Source organism: Solanum lycopersicum, chromosome 5, assembly GCF_036512215.1.
Source record: "Solanum lycopersicum chromosome 5, SLM_r2.1".
Taxonomy (NCBI): Eukaryota; Viridiplantae; Streptophyta; class Magnoliopsida; order Solanales; family Solanaceae; genus Solanum; species Solanum lycopersicum.
In genome coordinates this window covers 16481058-16499997 of record NC_090804.1, presented here as the reverse complement: position 1 = coordinate 16499997, position 18940 = coordinate 16481058, and the positions used below count along the sequence as shown (strand labels likewise).

At 34.9% G+C, this 18940-nt stretch overlaps 2 protein-coding genes across 2 annotated transcripts; both read left to right on the top strand.

The window, feature by feature from the left end:
* Positions 1–1465: 1465 nt before the first annotated feature.
* On the top strand, positions 1466–4489 carry LOC101253487 (probable glycosyltransferase At5g03795). The gene is made up of 4 exons (XM_004239488.5): positions 1466–1854; positions 2312–2586; positions 2964–3312; positions 3606–4489. Exons 1-4 carry the CDS (start codon positions 1537–1539, stop codon positions 4269–4271), a joined length of 1608 nt encoding a protein of 535 aa, XP_004239536.3. The 5' UTR covers positions 1466–1536; the 3' UTR covers positions 4272–4489.
* A 13127-nt stretch (positions 4490–17616) lies between these two features.
* LOC138348678 (uncharacterized mitochondrial protein AtMg00860-like) lies at positions 17617–17979 on the top strand. The gene has a single exon (XM_069298248.1). It carries the CDS (start codon positions 17617–17619, stop codon positions 17977–17979), a length of 363 nt encoding a protein of 120 aa, XP_069154349.1.
* Positions 17980–18940: the final 961 nt, after the last annotated feature.

The following is an 18940-nucleotide window of genomic DNA, read 5'->3' as shown; positions in this document are numbered from 1 at the left end:
AAGTTGATGATTCAGTCTAGATGGTATTAACTTTTCACTTCTTTCTTGTATTTCATAGTGATATTTCATGATGGTTGAGGCCTGATTCTATGGAAATTCTAGATAAAGAAGATAAGACTTAAGAAAATGAGTTTCTTTGAAGGTGGGTCAATAGGAAATGAGTGGGTTTCAAATGAATTTTGATAATTAAAATTTTGGGAATGGATTTTTTTGGACTTGTAAGTTAATATGTCTGTTAAAATTAAGGACATATATGTATTAAAGTATAATGGGAGAAATATATATAACCCCAAAATACAAGGAAATTATATATAAATCATTTACAATAGTATAGAAATATTTAACCCTTTTCAAAATATACTTGTAGAGACAATTAACACTCTTAAATATTCCTAAAATCTTAGATAATATTGAATCTAATTACATAATATATGTTAGTATGAATATTTATTACTGTTAAAATTATGTTTATTATAATAAATAACCGTTTAAATATTCAAAAGTGTGTATAGTCAACAAAAATATTAAGATGGAGAAGTAGTTATTCTTTTCGAATTTTAAAGTTTAAGATAATGGTAATAACTTTTATACATGAAATTGATTTAGAGCGGTATTCATTTCATTTTTTATTAATACTCCCTCTATCTCCGTCTAAAATTATTTGTACTTTTATATGTCTTTTAAAAAATATTAATTATGAAGAATATTCATAATTCATTTTTATTTATGTCTTAAAATATAATCTATCTTTATTGAATATCGATTTTATTAAGATATTTGTAATTTTGTAAGAATAATTATTATATTCTCCCTCAATTATTAATTGACATATTTTCTATTTTTAGAGTCAAAATTATAAAACTTTGACTAGTATTTTAGAATATATATATATATATATATATATATATATATATATATATATATATATATATATATATATATATATATATATATATATATATATGTATGTATGTATGTATGTATGTATGTATGTATGTATGTATGTATGTATGTGTGTGTGTGTAAAAAATTGCAATTTATAATACATTTTGTATAGTTTTTGAATATCTAATTTTTTTGATTAAAAATTAAATTAATGTAATAAAATTTAACTTTAAAAATAAATCAAATTGACTTTTTGAAAAGCTTAATATGACAAATAAAGGTGGAGGAATGGAGTATAAAGATTAAAATTCAAAAAAAATAATTTTATCTTGAGCATTTACATCAGAAAAGCATAAAAGGGTGAAAATTAGATTTTGGGAATTGAACTATTTGCAAACGAAAAAGGACAAAAGTAAGCATAAAATTTCCATTGCTTAAACTTTAAGGGAACTTTTCGAGGAGAAGATCCCCATAAAAGTGTTGGCTACTTAGCAAGTGCCCTTTTTAGCTTATTTTAAACACATGATATGCAAGAATAATGCAATTTTGCAGCAAAGAATAAGTTGAAATGAAGTAATGAATCTCAGAACGTTCTTATTTTTATTTATTTAAATTTAAAGAGAGTATAGTGGGCATGCAAAAAATTGGAAAATGTGGTCTTTCAAGAAGTTGCAATTGCCTTCATTTTTGTCATCTAATTTGGCTCTTTTGGTCTTCATTCCTTTGGTTCTTCTTTCAATTATTGCTTGTACATTAATAGGTCAACAAAGTAGTTCATCTTTTGTGCCATTTTCTTCTGTTTGGAAATGGAAGTCTATTGGAATCTTTAACTCTTATTCTTTAAGGTCTTTAAGTAGTTATGAAGAGCAACATGAGGCTTCTTCATCTTTTACTTCTCCTTTCAACAATAATTCATTTCATGAGAATTTGGTAGTTGAAGAAGAGTCAATTCCTCATCAACCTCCCCAAGTAAATCCTACTTTTCCCTTGTTTTATATATTGTTGTATTTTTCTTTCTTATGCATGTGCATACTGAGGATATATTTCATATACAATATTGTCAGCCTTAGTATATTAACGTTTAATGATTGTGTTTACTTTATGGTTGTCCATGTTAAGTATAAAGGTAAATATTTTCTTGAAAAATAAGCGAATCTTTTACTTATTTTTTGGTTAAACACTGATGGGAAAAAGGTGGAGGAGTGGGTGTTTTGGAGGGGAAGGGATGTGAAGAGGGGACAATAAGTTTGCAAGACCATTTATGAAACTCGTTTTTCTTAGTAATTATCTTCATTTTTAAGGAACTTGTTTTCTTTGAAAAAATATTTTGATTTATTTTCTTTTTTAAGTAACGTGATTGTGTAACCTTCAGCGAATCGAATTCATCTATTTTTTTTCTTATTGTGCTTTGTTAACTTGTAAATAGAAGGAAGGAGGAGAAGACATTGAGAGGGATAAATCAAATGAAGGAGAAGAAGAGATTGAGAAGGATATATCTAATGAAGGAGGAGAACATGGTGATAATGCAACTAAAGAGGTACTTAAAATGTATAGAAGGTTAGAAAGGCTTGAAGCAATTTTGGCAAAATCCAGATCATCAATAAGAGAAGCTGCTAGAAATGGGAGTATGATATCTAACCATCATGACCCTGATTATGTTCCTCAAGGCCCCATGTACCATAATGCAAATTCCTTCCACCGGTACTACTAATTCTACCTCTCACAATTTTTTTTTGTTTCTCATTCGATGTGCAGTATCTGTATTAGAGTCAAACTAAATTCACATTTTGTGCCGGAAAGTTCAATACTCTAACAAATGCCACTTCGTCAAATCCAAGACATATGATTAAAGATATTGGAGTAGCTACCAGTCCAGTACAAGCTTTATTGGTTTGACCTCACATAATGAGTCATATAAACTACCATTTTATCATGTTATCGGTTAATGTTTATCATAGAGATTTACGAATACTTTATATATGAAATGGTTGTGTATAAACCGTTAGCGCATAGAATTTAAACTAAATCTACAGTAATGTTGTGTTCATAATTTGTATCTTTCGCGAAAATGTTGGTAGGAGCTATCTTGAAATGGAGAAGAACTTCAAGGTATATGTGTATGAAGAAGGAGAACCTCCAATATTCCATAATGGTCCGTGTAGGAGTATATATTCAACAGAGGGAAGATTTATACATGAAATGGAAAGGGGGAGCCTTTATCGAACAAAAAATCCAGATGAGGCCTTGGTGTATTTTCTACCATTCAGTGTAGTTGTAATGGTTCAATACCTTTTTGTCCCTGGTGCCCATGATATGCATGCCCTTGGTAGGACTGTTGCTGATTATGTCAAAGTCATTTCTGAAAGACATTCTTTTTGGAACAGAAGTCTTGGTGCTGATCACTTCATGCTCTCTTGTCATGATTGGGTAAGCAAATTCTCTAGAGTCAACTAAGTTTCAGACTCTGACATACTCTTTCTTTCTGTTTCAATTTATTTGTCTGTTTTGACTTGACACGGAGTTTAACAAAGTAAGAAATGTATCAAAATGTCGTTTAATTCTGTCATCTCAAACATGTCATGTGTAAAGTTGAACTTAAAGAATTGTCGAGAAAGAAACATTATGTATGAAACATACTAAAAAGGAAAGTCGGATGAACATATAAATCGTCATCAAATTTGCCTATTTTGATGAAAACCTTTTGTATTGATGATCTACAGGGGCCACATTTGACTTCATATGTTCCACATCTATTCAACACCTCCATAAGAGTTCTATGCAATGCCAATACTTCAGAAGGTTTTAATCCTCTAAAAGATGTATCCTTACCGGAAATCAATCTCAAGACGGGTGATATCAAAGGACTCATTGGAGGTCCCTCACCATCAAGAAGATCAATCCTAGCATTCTTTGCTGGTGGTTTACATGGTAACATAAGACACCATCTACTAGAACAATGGAAAGGAAAAGATGAAGATATGTTGGTTTATGAAAAACTTCCAAATGACAAATCTTATGAAACCATGTTGAAGAACAGCAGGTTCTGTTTATGTCCAAGTGGATATGAAGTTGCAAGTCCAAGAGTTGTCGAAGCGATATATGCAGAATGTATACCTGTCTTGATATCAGACAACTATGTGCCACCATTTAGTGATGTCTTAAATTGGAATGCGTTCTCTGTGACTATTGGTGTGAAGGACATACCAAATATTAAGAAGATTCTAATGAGCATTTCTCAGAGTCAGTATTTGAGAATGCATAGGAGAGTGAAGCAAGTACAAAGACATTTTGTGATCAATGATGGATCTCCTAAAAGGTTTGATCTTTTAAATATGATTGTCCACTCCATCTGGCTAAGAAGATTGAATATAAGAGTTCAAGAATAGGAGTTAACATAGTACTTAATTTTCAACAAGTTAAAGAAGAGCAACTTTCAACAGTTGAATGGAAAATCCAATTCAACTAAATTAGCATATACAAATGGAACTAACATATGATGATTTTTTTCTGTCAAAGGTTTTCTGATTTTTGCTGTGAATCTTTCCAGTTTTGAAATAAATGTTACTTGTAACTTGTAATTAAGTCATTTTTTCCTTCTTTTTTTTTTTTAAATTACCTTAGTAATAAGCTCTGATTAATCCACCTTTCTAGATGTAGTCTATTTGCTTTTGAAAGGGCAATTTCTGACACTACTTATCATCAGAAGTTGTGATATTTTTATCATTTATTCTCTGTACTGAGAATTTATTGAACAATTGACCACGATGGAGACACTTTAATCCATATTTAATTCAAAAAATTGATTTAACATGACTGAAAACATCATTAAATTTGGTTTTAACTCATTAGACATTAGTCATACATCACGAGAAAGGATTAATTTCAAGATGATCATTAGACCCTGATCCAAAGTCTTAAAACTATACTTTGCAACTAAAAAGCAGTGGTTTAAAAGGCCGGAGCCTAAGGTGTTGTGACGAAAAGATGAAATCGAAAATCTAACAATAAAGAACACCAAGTTTAACGTGGAAAAACCCTTCAAACCGAAGGTAATCACCACGGGATCGACAAGATCCAAATTGCTTCACTAGACCAATAAGAGGGTTACAAATATTCTTCTAATGACTACACAACAAGTGCCAAAAGATAACAAACAATAGCTACACCAACAAAACATAAATAGAAAGAAACACCACCCAAACCTAGCTTTTGTTCGAGACCTAAAAAAGGATCTTTATGACCTTCAAATCTGATCTCCACCGTTCAAATTAATCACCAAGATGTCAGGAACACTCAGTCCAAATTTCAGCCCGATCCAACGGTTAGTTTATCGGAAAACACGATCTGAACATTGCTGGTGGGAGAAAAAGACTGCAGCAAAAGAATCCTTTTCTTTCTCTTTTTCTCTTGTTGAAAGGTCTCTCAAAAACCTCTCTTATGTTCTAACATCTTTCAAAGACAATACCAATGAGCAATTAATTATTCTCTCAAAATCATTGTCTATTTGTAGAGTTGTGCTTTTCCTTACAAAGTCAAAATCAACTACAAATAGGATTACAATTCCCCCTCCAGCCAAGGGGCCAAATGGACTTCAAGTGGAGGAACTTTTGACAGGTTTCCTGCCTGCCACACTTCTACAAAACTCATGATTGTCTACGATGAGTTCTTTCCACTTATCTATATGATTATCCAACATGACTTCATCATAACCTTCAGGTTCTCCCATATTAGTCAATAAAATATACTCATCATGAGAATAACGTGTTGAACTTCACTTCTCTCTAGTAGATCTTCTACAAGAAGTTTCTGGAGCATCTGAAGCAGTCATCCCAACATGAGTTGGTTGATTATCAACCACAACATCATCAGTAGGAACAATTATATGTTCTACACTCTCATCATTATCTTGATCATTACCTTGGGTTCCCTCATGTGCAAAAGATGTATCAATAATAGGAATTGGATCAACATCAACTAAGCTCTCATCAGTATGAGAATCTAGTTTCTTAGTATTGTCAATATCTTCAATAGTTTGATCTTCAAATAACACAACATCACGACTTCTAATGAGTTTCTTATCAATTGGATCATAAAAGCGATATCCAAACTCATCTTGACCATAACCAATGAAGATACATTGCTTAGTTTTAACATCCAATTTCGACCTCTCATCTTTTGGAACATGCACACAAGCTTTACACCCAAACACTTTCAAGTGATCATAAGAAACATCCTTATCAAACCAAACTCTGTTTGGAACATCACCATCCAAAGCAACAACATGAGACAAATTGATAACATAAGCAACAGTGTTAAGGCTTCAGCCTAAAAAGAATTTGGAAGTTTACCCTCTGAAAGCACACATCTAACTCTCTCAACTAAAGTTCTGTTCATCCTCTCTGCCAAATCATTTAATTGAGGAGTCTTTGGAGGAGTCTTCTGATGAAGTATTCCTTGCGATTTGCAGTAGTTATCAAAGGGACCAATATACTCACCACCATTATCAGTGTGAATACATTTTAATTTCTTTCCCGTTTGTCTCTCAGATAAGGCTTGAACTATTTAAACACATCAAGCACTTGATCTTTGGATTTTAAAGGATATACCCAAATCTTGCGAGAATGATCATCAATGAAAGTAGCAAAGTAAAGTGCACCACCTTTTGAATTCACTTTGAAAGGACCACACAAATCTGAGTGTATTAGCTGCAATAGCTCAGACTTTCTTGAAGGAGGATGACTGTGAAAAGAAACTCTTTTCTGTTTCCCTGCTAAGCAATGAACACATCTTTTCACTTTTGCTTGTTTCATACCAGCAAGCAATTCTTCTTAGCCAAATAGGTGATCCCCCTCTCGCTCATATGACTAAGCCTCTTGTGCCACAATTCTGATAAAGTCTCGCTCTCCATCAAATTTATAGAGTCACCAAGAATCGATCCTTGTGTCACGTATAAATTTGAATGTTTTCTTCCTCGAGCTAAAATCAGTGAGCCTTTGGTGAGCTTCCATTGGGCATTGCAAAAGTCATTATGATAGCCATCATCATCTAGTTGTCCTAGAGAGATCAAATTTATTGGAATGTCTGGAGCATGCTTGACATTCTGAAGGACCAACGTTGAACCAATATTGGTTTTCAAACAAACAGTGCCAACACCAAACACCTTAACCTCACAAGCATTACCCATCTTTAACACCTCAGAGTTAATAGAAGTATAAGATGAAAATAAGTCTTTTCTTGGTGTGACATGTGATGTAGCTCCAGAATCTACTATCCAACTTGTATCTTGAGATACAAAATTGATGACGTCTTTATCACAAGCGAAGAGAAGTCATCTTGGACAACAACAACAACATTATTTTCATTGTTTTCTTCCTTCTTCCCTTCTTTAAGATCTTGCTTCAATTGTTTATAAAATCTTTTGATATGTCCTTTCTTTCCACAATGATAACATATAATATTTGGATTCTTGAATTTTGACTTGCTTCTACTTTTACCTCTACTCCTCGGATCTCTTGTCTTATGTCTCCCTCGATCTTCTGTATATAGAACATCTGAATGTGAAGATGTGTCTTAAGATTTTCTTCTAACCTCTTCATTCAAAACACCACTCTTTGCATATTCCATAGTCACCTTTCCACCAGTGGCAGAATTTGTTAAAGAAATACGAAAAGTTTTCCAAGAATCCGATAGAGTATTAAGAAGCCAAAGTCCTTGTATTTCATCATCAAAATTAACACTCATTCCTGATAGCTGATCAAGAATACCCTGAAAATCATTTATATGATCAAGAATAGGACTTCCCTCCTTGTATTTAAAGGCCATCAATTGCTTTAACAAGAACAACTTGTTATTGCCAGTTTTTGAAGCGTAAAACGTCTCTAACTTTTTCCACAATGTTCTAGCATGTGTCTCATTCACAATATGGTTGCGAACATTATCTTCAACCCAATGTATTATATATCCACATACTTGTTGGTGCTCAAATTCCCAATTTTCATCGTTCACATTCTGCGGGTTTATGAGCAGAGAAAATTGGAAGATGTATCTTCTTCACGAACAATAAATCTTTCATCTTGATTTTCCATATGTTGTAGTTTCTTCCTTTTAGACATACTATCTTGCTCATATTCCCCTCCATATAGATGACCTTAGCTCTGATACCATTTGTTGTGACGAAAATATGAAACCGAAAATCTAACAATAAAGAACACCAAGTTTAACGTGGAAAAACCCTTCAAATCGAAGGTAACCACCACGGGATCGACAAGATCCAAATTAATTCACTAGACCAATAAGAGGGTTACAAATATTCTTCTAATGGCTACACAACAAGTTCCAAAAGAGAACAAACAATAGCTACACCAACAAAAGATAAATAGAAAGAAACACCACTCAAACCTAGCTTCTATTCGGGACCTAAAACAGGATCTTGCTGACCTCCGAATCTGATCTCTACCGTTCACATCAACTACCAAGATGTCAGGAACACTCAGTCCAAATTTCCGCCCGATCCAACGATTAGTTAATTGGTAAACACGATCTGAACGTTGCTTGTCGGAGAAAAAGACTGCAGCAAAAGAACCCTTTTCTTTCTCTCTTTTTTCTCTAGTTGAAAGCTCTCAAAAACCTCTCTTATGTTCTAATGTCTTTCAAAGACAATACCAACGAGAAATTAATTATTCTCTCAAAATCATCCTCTATTTATAGAATTGTGCTTTTCCTTACAAAGTCAAAACCAACTACAAATAGGATTACAATTCCAATCCTTTTCCTAATAGAATTGGAAACCAAATAAAGAGAATAATTCCAATCCTTTTTCAAGTAGGATTAGTCCATGGGCCTTTGGCTGGAACATGGGCAATAGCCCAACATAAGGTGGGGCATTCTACATAGTATAGGACAGCCTCGATACATGAGGCGTAAGCTCGTGGATATTTACAATAATAGCATACCTAGTGTACTGCCATAAGTGTGTTCTAAAATCAGATAGAATGTACACAAATTTTATCCCTATATATTAAAGATAGAGACAAATTATTTTCGAGAGATCCTCGACTCAAATAATGCATAACAAGACAGTATGATATAGAGAATATTAGAGAAAGGATAGCATATCATATAGAGAAGAATAGTGTGATAAAAGAAGCATACGAAACAGAAGTAGAAGCCGTAGTTGAAGAACAAGAAATTATGAGAACAATGCCTGTAGGAGAGTGAGACTACAGATGACAATTTCAGCCCGTATTAATAAAGTGAGTTCATTTTGATTATATTTAATGGCTTAGATCACTCATATTTTTCTACTTTAATTGATGAAATATAGGCTTCAATCTATTCTAACAGTCTCTACAAATTTGGTCAAAATAGGTTAAATATGGATATCCATATTTGACCCATAATAAATCACTAATTTTCACTTTCACTCAAATTCTTAATTATGCTAAAAAATAAAAATTTAACATTATTTTTTAGAAATATTTTTTTTTTATTTTTGAAAAAAAAATTAAAGGTAGGTTGTAGAAGGTGGTGGGGGGTGTTTTTTTTTTTTTTTTTTTTTTTTTGCAAAATTAGTTTCTTTTTTGTTTTTTTAAAAAAAAAACTAAGGGTAGGTTGGTGGAAGGTGGGGTGAAGTCGCGGGGGGTTGGCGGAGGGAGGGCTCAATCTTTTTCTTATTTTTGAAAAAAAAAATTGTAGGGGTAAATTGGTGGAAGGTGGGGGAGAATTGAGGTAGGGGGTAAATTCTTTTCTTTTCTTTTTTTTTTTTGCAAAAACAATTTTTTTTAATTTTTGAAAAATAAAAAATTTAGTGGTAGGTTTGTGGAAGGTGGAGGGGAAGGGGGCACCCTGGGGGGTGGGGGTGCCCGGGGAGGGGGTAATTTTTTTTTTTTTTGAAAAACAGATTTTTTAAAATGGGTTGAAACCATTTTACCCAAATCATATTTGACCAAATCTATATTTACCCATATTTTATTTGGATGGATTGTAATTCAACCCATTTTTGTTCAATCTATATCCAATCCATTCAAATTCGATCCAATCCAACCATTTGTCGCCCATAAGTGAGACACATTGTACTATATTTTAACCTTGCTCCTAAATCGTGACTTTCAAATCTTGTTATCTAAACCCACCTTTGTCAACCTCTCATACTTACCTCCTCATCAAAAAATATACGCATCTTCTCTTAATATGCCTCGTTTTTTCAATTACAAATATCACTCCGATCTCATCCTAGATATCTTGACTTTCTAATCTTATCTGCGAGCATGTCTATTCATCATCCTCATCTCTGCCTCTCACATCTTATGTAATGAGATACATACTATTAACCATGGAATTATATTTATTAATTATGTTTAGATAAAATATTTATTATAAACAATTATGCATTCAATTTTAACAAATAATTTAATAGATCATATATTCATTTATTTGTATGCTTATTGATATAATAGAATAGTTTCTGAATACGTACATTGTACGGGTATCTCAAGCAAATAGTATAGGCGATATAAGTTATATTAAAAACATAATGCAATCAATAACAAAAATAAAAAAGGAGTAAAAATTGAAATTGATGAAGGTAACACTCATCCAATTTGAATGACTTCTTTGTTGAGTGTTAAATGGTTAGTTACTGTCACAACTGTAAATTGAATAACTATATTTAGTTAGATGGGTAAAATGTATAAAATGAGTTACATTTTAATGTTATTAGGTTCAAATATTTAATACTAATACTTCCTTAAAAGACAATATTTGTGTAATATGCATCAGTTTCAATTCTCGATTATGACCACTATATTTGTTGTGGAAGCTCGCTATGTACGATAATCTTACTTAATGATTTTAAATAAGTAATTATCAAAGTGTATTTATAAGTATTGAAAATTATGTTTCCTGATATAATAATTCAAATAATAATGAATTGTGGTACTTATACCAAATAGTAAAGCAATGAATTTGAAATAAGTAAACATATTAAGTTTCCTGATATAACAGTCCAAATAATAATGAGTTGTGATACTCGTACCAAATAGTAAAACAATTGAATCTGAAATAAGTAACATATTAACTTTCTGATATAATAATCCAAATATAATGAATTGTGGTACTCATACCAAATAGTAAAACAATAAATCTCAAATATTTAAACAAAAAATGCATAAGTACTCTCTCAATCTATGCGCAAAATTTTAGAGACAAACATATACTATACTAAGGTCCTACTATTCCCTGAACTTATTTTATAAATAATTTTCTATCCCTTTTCAGCTTACATGACACTATCTTTTGGGACTCAACGTCTATTGACTTTTTTTTCAAACTAGTGCTACATAGACCGAAAAGGGGTAGAAAGTTATTTATAAAATAAGTTCAAGGAGGTAATAGGACCATAGTATAGTACAAATGTCTTTGGGATTTCATACATAAGTTGAGGAGGTACTTATGCATTTTCCCATATTTAAACGAAAAACTTAATATAATATTTGAAATATCTAAACTTGTTATAATATTATTAAACCATTATTATTATTACATAATAAATAAGTATAATCTACTAAGAGGTTGGAAGGAATAAAATTTTAGCGAAAGTGGAAAATAATAAAAATGAATACTTACCTACTATACGATGATGTTAACTACAAGATATTAATACTCTATATCTTAAAAGATCTTAATACAGATATAAAAAGAGCAATTTATGATTTATTAGTAACATATGAGGTAATAGAAGTAACAACTCAAGGTTGGACAGAATTAGATATACAAGATAATTTTTATGATGAATTTTACTATGACATAAATGATTTATATGATGATATAGATATATTCAGAGACCAATGATAAATTACGAATACTTACAATATTGGGTAAAAACCATAGAAAACATAGATCTACTTGAAAAATTACTAACTGAAAATTTATTCGATTATTTAAGAACTCGAGAAGTTGAACATCTAGAATATATTATAAACAATGCTAATGAAATACAATGATTAGATCTACTTAAAAAAGAATATTATATAAAACATTTTATGAAGAATAATACAACACCAAGCAAAGAAACTAAAACAACAAAAACCAAGATAGATAAAAAAGTACGAAAGATATGGAAAAATTGAAACCTTTATATATAGAATATGAATTATCACAACTTATCAAAACAAGTAACAATAAAAAAGATCATTTGATAAATATGTTTGTTATTTGAAAAAACAATATGAACAAAGAAAAATATAAACAACAATTGACAGAAAAAATAGCTGAAAAAAGACAAGAATTACAACATAGAAAAAGAAGATTAGAAGAGAATATTTTAGCAGGAGTATGTAATAAATCAATATTAGCACAAAGAAAAGTTATATTTATGTTAGAACTAGAAATGAATTGTCTTGAATATAGGTTATAACATAATATAATACATAAATTATAATGAACAAAGAAGAATTTGCAGTAGACGAAAAGACATATGAAAATCAAGACGGAATGATAATAAAAATAATATTTTCAAATTTAGGAAGAAGATATAAGAAAATAGGAAAAAACCTATATTTAATGTTAGAAAAAGAAACAACAAAATTAGAAGATAGTTTAACAACTATGATAAGAATAACAAAAGAAAATGAAGAAATAGACAAATCAAAAGAAATTGAAAAAATAAAAATACAAGCAAAACAAGAAATACAACATTTAGAAGAAATAAAAAATACAAGAATAAGTGAATTAGAAAAAGAATTAGCTAGGTTAAAAATATTATATGAAACTAAACAAAAAGAAAAACAAATAGAAAAAGATAAAGAGCTTGAATTAACTAATGAAATAAAAGAGATGAAACAAAAACTAAAATGAAGATCTTGAAGTAAATGAAATAAACGAAAATGAATCAGATACAATAAATTTTAAAAAATTAGAAATAAGTGATATAAGTGAGACATATACAGAAATTCTAGAACAGGTAAATAAACCAAAAAAAAAAATAGAAATAAACACAGGAGATATGAATAGACCTAGTAGGTCAAGAGTTAAAACCCCAGATGGACACCACCAACTTATTATACAGAAAGTTATCAGCAATCAGATAGAACTAACGCAATATGGTGTAACGACCTGTTTAGTCATTTTGAGCAGCAGATTTTATTTCTGGAAAAACTGTCTTGGTCGACGGATCCCACGACGAACCGTCATAGGCACGATGGACCGTCGAGGGGGTCTCGTTCCAAAACACTTAGAATTCTGAAATTTGGGTACTGAAATCGACTCTCTGAACTTCGCGGCGACATGACAGGACGGACTGTCGTGGGCACGACGGACCGTCACAGACCCTTTAGAGAAATTGAGTCTCTGAACTCTATGACGGAAGCAGCAGGACAGATCGTCGCAGGCACGACGGGCCGTCACAGGCTGCGTAATCCAAGGCCGGGTCGTATTTCTGTTAATTGTTTTAAGCGGCGTTTTGGACTATTCCTGCTATAATTATAAATTTGGTGGGTTAATGTTAATAATTTAAATACTTAAGGGTTAAAGGAGATAACCTTGAATTAATTAGTGGGCTACTTTGTCATCTTTTATACTTAATTATATGCTAATTAGGGTAAAAGAAGAAAGGTTTGGAATAAGAAAAACAGAAAGAACAGAGAGGAGAGGGAGAAACGATCGAGAGAGAGGAACGAAGAGGAAAGCAAAGCTTTGGAAAAGTAGATTTCTTGATCACGAATTCTTCGGTGGAGGTAGGTTATGGTTTTTATGCTATTTCATAGTAAACTCCTAATAGCGAATGATATGTATTGGGTAGTATTGTAAAGTCTGCTATATGCTTAATTGCATGCTTGCATGATGTGATTATGGTATTTTAATGGGTTGGGAAGATAAGGTTGTGAAGTTTAAACCTAAAACCCTCTTTGTTAATGATGATGCCTTGGTATAAACGAAGGCTTGATGAAATAAAAGAATGGGAATAGGGGATCGGGTGTTACGAACCGTCACGTAGTATTAGGGGATCGGGTGTCACGAATCGACACGTAGTATTAGGGGGATCGGGTGTCACGAACCGACACGTAGTATTAGGGGATCGGAGTGTCACGTTCCGACACCAGGATAGTAAAGATAATGAATCTTGAATTTTGCTAAGATACTCAGATTTAATGAACCTATTTCCCAAATGAATATGATATGGAGGCTTGCGTCCTCATGGGTGTACTTGGCATTATTATCAATGATTTTTGTACTTGTTGTTGCTACCTATTGAGTATTGTAGTTGATTTTATGATATCATCTGGTATATACTGTTTTCTATTTCGAGTTGGCCGATGATACCTACTCAGTACTTGTGTTTGTACTGACCCCCTACTTGTATGTTTCTTTCTTTGTTATTTGTGGAGTGCAGCAAACGGACCGTCGTCTTCAACTCAACCGCAACTCTAGCCAGTCTTCATTACACCGGATTTCAGAGTGAGCTAATGCTTCTAGCTTGGACTGGGTCTTCTTCTTCGTGTCTTGATGCCTTGAAGTTCCGGCATGGACTAGCTTTTCATTTATTTTAGCTTCTTAGATACTCTTAGATTTAGTAATTTGAGGATAGATGTTCTTGTGATGATGACTTCCAGATTTTGGGGATAATGATTTATAAATTTTAGAAGTTATTTGATTGATTTCGTTAATGAGTTTTAAGTCTTCCGCATTGTATTTTGTTCAGTATGCTTGAAATGGTGGGGTTTAGATTGGTTGGTTCGCTCACATAGTAGGATAAGTGTGGGTGCCACTCGCGGCTCGTTTTGGGTCGTGACAAACTTGGTATCAGAGCATTAGGTTCGTTGGTCTCATCACACAAGAACGAGTCTAGTAGAGTCTTAAGGAACGGTAGGGGGACGCCTTTACTTTTCTTTGAGAGGCTATAAGACTTTAGGAAAATTCCATTCTTTCTTTCTTTCTTTCTTTCGTGCTATTACTTGCATCCAATTGGTATCTAGGTGATACAAATTGGTATCTGACCATCTTCACTCTATTTCGCAAATGGTTAGAACTAGAGCAACAACTGCGCCAACATCGACACCGGCAAGACAAGATACATCTGAGCCAGCCACTGGGGCTGTAGCTCGAAGAGGAGTAGTGGCAAGAGGCCGCGGTAGAGGTCGCGGGGGGACGTCCTCTAGAGGAAGAGGACAAGCACCTAGCCCATCTGGTACTAGGGCGGTGACTCCTCCACCGACTGAGGAGGTAGTAAGGGAGGGTGAGGAAGGGGAAAATGAGCAAGTGCAGAATGAGGAATTACCACCCCAACCTACCCCAGAAATGATTAATCAGGTTCTTGCCTATCTTAGCGGGTTATCTGACCAGGGCCAGACACCTCCAGTGTTTTCCGCACCAACACCTCAGGTTCCAGAGGTACAACATGCCGCTGCTGGGGCTCCCCGCATGGATGTCTCATTGGAAATAGGCACGTTTCCTCGTCTGACTACAGGGCCTATAATGACAAGTGACCAGCATGAACTTTTCAGTAAGTTCTTGAAATTGAAACCTCCAGTCTTTAAGGGTGCTGAATCTGAGGATGCCTACGATTTTCTGGTTGACTGTCACGAGCTACTACACAAGATGGGTATAGTAGAACGACTATGTGTTGAGTTTGTCACTTATCAGTTTCAAGGGAACGCCAAAATATGGTGGCGGTCACATGTAGAGTGTCAACCCGCACAGGCACCACCAATGACTTGGGCGTCATTCTCTAGCTTATTTATGGAGAAGTATATCCCCCGGACCTTGAGGGATAAAAGGAGAGATGAGTTCTTGAGCCTAGAGCAAGGTAGGATGTCGGTCACTGCGTATGAGGCTAAGTTTCGTGCATTATCCAGGTATGCCACCCAACTTTGTTTTAGTCCACAAGAGCGGATTCGCCGTTTTGTGAAGGGGTTGAGGTCAGATTTTCGGATTTCAGCCTTACAGGTAGCGGCTACAGCAAAATCCTTTCAGGAAGTGGTAGACTTCGTGATAGAGGTGGAGGGAGTGAAGCCAGATGACTTCACCATGGCATCGACATCAAAAAGGTTTCGTAAGGGAGGTGAGTTTAATGGTTCTTACTCTAGAGGGCAGAGTTCAGGAGGTTATCCAGCCCGACCTATTCAGTCTTCACTACAGGCTGTAGCTGGGGGTCCACCGCAGACTGGTCAACATTTCTCTGAGTATGGAAGTTATCCCCAGACTCCGTCGTTCTCACAGGGACCCATACTTGAATCTAGAGAATGTTATGGATGTGGAGAGACTGTACATATTAGGAGGAATTGTCCAAAACCGAGTTACAGACCCCCAATAATCAGAGGTAGAGGTGGTCATGGAAGAGGCTGTTATTCGGGAGGACGTAGTGGCCGAGGTAATGGTGGTCACCAAAACGGCCGGGGTAACGGGCAAACTGGAACTACTGTAGCGCAACATGGTAGAGGCAACGGGCAGACAGGTGATAGGGCCCATTGTTATGCTTTCCCTGGGAGATCTGAAGTGGAGACATTTGATACTGTCATCACAGGTAATCTTTTGGTTTGTGATTGCATGGCTTCTGTATTGTTTGATCCTGGATCCACATTTTCTTATGTATCTTCCTCATTTGCTACTGGTCTTAATTTACATTGTGAATTGCTTGACATGCCTATTCGTGTTTCTACTCCGGTGGGTGAGTCTGTGATAGTTGAAAAGGTATATAGGTCTTGTTTGGTGAATTTTGTGGGGAGCAATACTCATGTAGACTTGGTTATCTTAGAAATGGTTGACTTCGATGTAATTCTGGGTATGACTTGGCTTTCTCCAAATTTTGCAATCTTGGATTGTAATGCTAAAACTGTGACGTTAGCCAAGCCTGAGACAGACCCGTTAGTGTGGGAGGGTGACTACACTTCCACTCCGGTGCGTATCATCTCCTTTATTCGTGCTAAGAGAATGGTTAGAAAGGGTTGTTTAGCTTTCTTGGCACATCTCAGGGATGATACTACCCAAGTACCTTCTATTGAGTCGGTTTCAATAGTCTGTGAGTTTCTGGATGTGTTCCTTGCAGACCTTCCTGGTATGCCACCAGATAGGGATATTGACTTTGGCATTGATCTGGAACCGGGTACTCGCCCCATTTCTATACCCCCTTATAGAATGGCTCCCGCTGAGTTAAGAGAGTTAAAGGCTCAACTTCAAGAATTGTTAGGAAGAGGCTTCATTAGACCAAGTGCATCCCCGTGGGGTGCTCCTGTTTTGTTTGTGAAGAAGAAGGATGGAAGCTTTCGGATGTGCATAGACTACAGACAACTGAACAAGGTAAATGTCAAGAACAAGTATCCTCTTCCTCGCATAAATGATTTGTTCGATCAGTTGCAAGGTGCTTGTACCTTCTCAAAAATCGACTTGAGATCCGGTTACCACCAATTGAAAATACGGGCAACAGATGTGCCCAAGACTGCTTTTCGGACCAGGTATGGGCATTATGAGTTCTTAGTAATGTCTTTTGGGCTTACAAATGCCCTTGCTGCTTTCATGAGCTTGATGAATGGAATTTTTAAGCCATATCTGGATCTCTTTGTCATTGTATTCATTGATGATATATTGATATACTCAAAGAGCAATAAAGAACATGAGGAGCACTTGAGAATTGTATTGGAAATGTTGAGGGAGAAAAAGCTTTACGCCAAATTCTCCAAGTGTGAGTTTTTGCTAGAATCGGTGTCCTTCTTAGGACACGTAGTTTCTAAGGATTGAGTGATGGTGGATCCATCTAAGATTGAAGCAGTGAAGAATAGGGAGAGACCTACTAATCTTACAGAGATAAGAAGTTTTGTTGGTCTAGCTAGCTACTACCGCCGATTTGTCAAAGGATTTTCCTCTATCGCTGCCCAATTGACAAATTTGAGTAAGCAGAGTGTCCCATTTGTTTGGTCGGATGAGTGTGAAGAAAGCTTCCGGAAGCTCAAGACCTTGTTGACTACTGCACCAATTATTACCTTGCCAGTGGAAGGCAAGAATTTCATTGTCTATTGTGATGCATCCTATTCGGGTTTGGGTTGCAGTGCTAATACAAGAGAAGAATGTAATTGCTTATGGTTCGAGGCAATTAAAGGTGCATGAACGTAATTATCCGACCCATGATTTGGAGTTGGCTGCGGTAGTATTTGCATTAAAGCAATGGAGACACTATCTATATGGGGTTAAGTGCGAAGTCTATACGGATCATCGTAGCCTACAATATGTTTTTACTCAAAAGGATTTGAACTTGAGACAGAGGAGATGGATGGAACTACTGAAGGACTACGATATCACTATCTTGTATCATCCGGGGAAGGCTAATGTTGTGGCAGATGCGTTGAGTAGAAAAGCAGGGAGCATGGGAAGCCTAGCTTACTTACAGGTTTCCAGACGCCCATTAGCTAGAGAGGTTCAGACTCTGGCTAATGAATTGGTGAGACTAGAAATAAATGAGAAGGGAGGATTTTTGGCCTGTGCGGAGGCAAGATCTTCCTTTCTTGACAAGATTAAGGGAAAGCAGTTTACTGATTAGAAATTGATCCGGATCCGAGATAAAGTGTTGCGAGGAGAAGCTAAAGAAGCAACAATCGATGAGGAAGGTGTGTTGAGAATTAAGGGAAGGGTATGTGTACCCCGCGTTGATGATTTGATCAACACTATTCTGAAAGAGGCTCATAGTTCAAGGTATTCTATACACCCTGGTGCAACCAAGATGTATCGTGACCTAAAGCAACATTTTTGGTGGAGTAGAATGAAGCGTGACATTGTGGAGTTTGTTGCCAAATGACCAAATTGTTAGCAAGTAAAGTATGAACACCAGAGGCCTGGAGGAACACTTCAGAGAATGCCCATTCCTGAATGGAAGTGGGAGAGAATTGCAATGGACTTCGTGGTTGGTCTTCCCAAGACAATGGGTAAGTATGACTCCATTTGGGTGATTGTCGATAGGTTAACTAAGTCTGCTCACTTCATTCCGGTCAAGGTGACTTACAATGCAGAGAAGTTAGCCAAACTTTACATCTCGGAAGTTGTTCGGTTGCATGGAGTTCCACTCTCCATCATA

Bases quoted from the DNA above. Each gene is read 5' to 3' on its own strand.
- LOC101253487 (XM_004239488.5), top strand. From the start codon at position 1,537: ATGTGGTCTTTCAAGAAGTTGCAATTGCCTTCATTTTTGTCATCTAAT. The intron at 1,855-2,311 runs GTAAATCCTACT...ACTTGTAAATAG, and splicing joins TTCCTCATCAACCTCCCCAA to AAGGAAGGAGGAGAAGACAT. The intron at 2,587-2,963 runs GTACTACTAATT...AAATGTTGGTAG, and splicing joins AATGCAAATTCCTTCCACCG to GAGCTATCTTGAAATGGAGA.
- LOC138348678 (XM_069298248.1), top strand. From the start codon at position 17,617: ATGGTGGATCCATCTAAGATTGAAGCAGTGAAGAATAGGGAGAGACCT.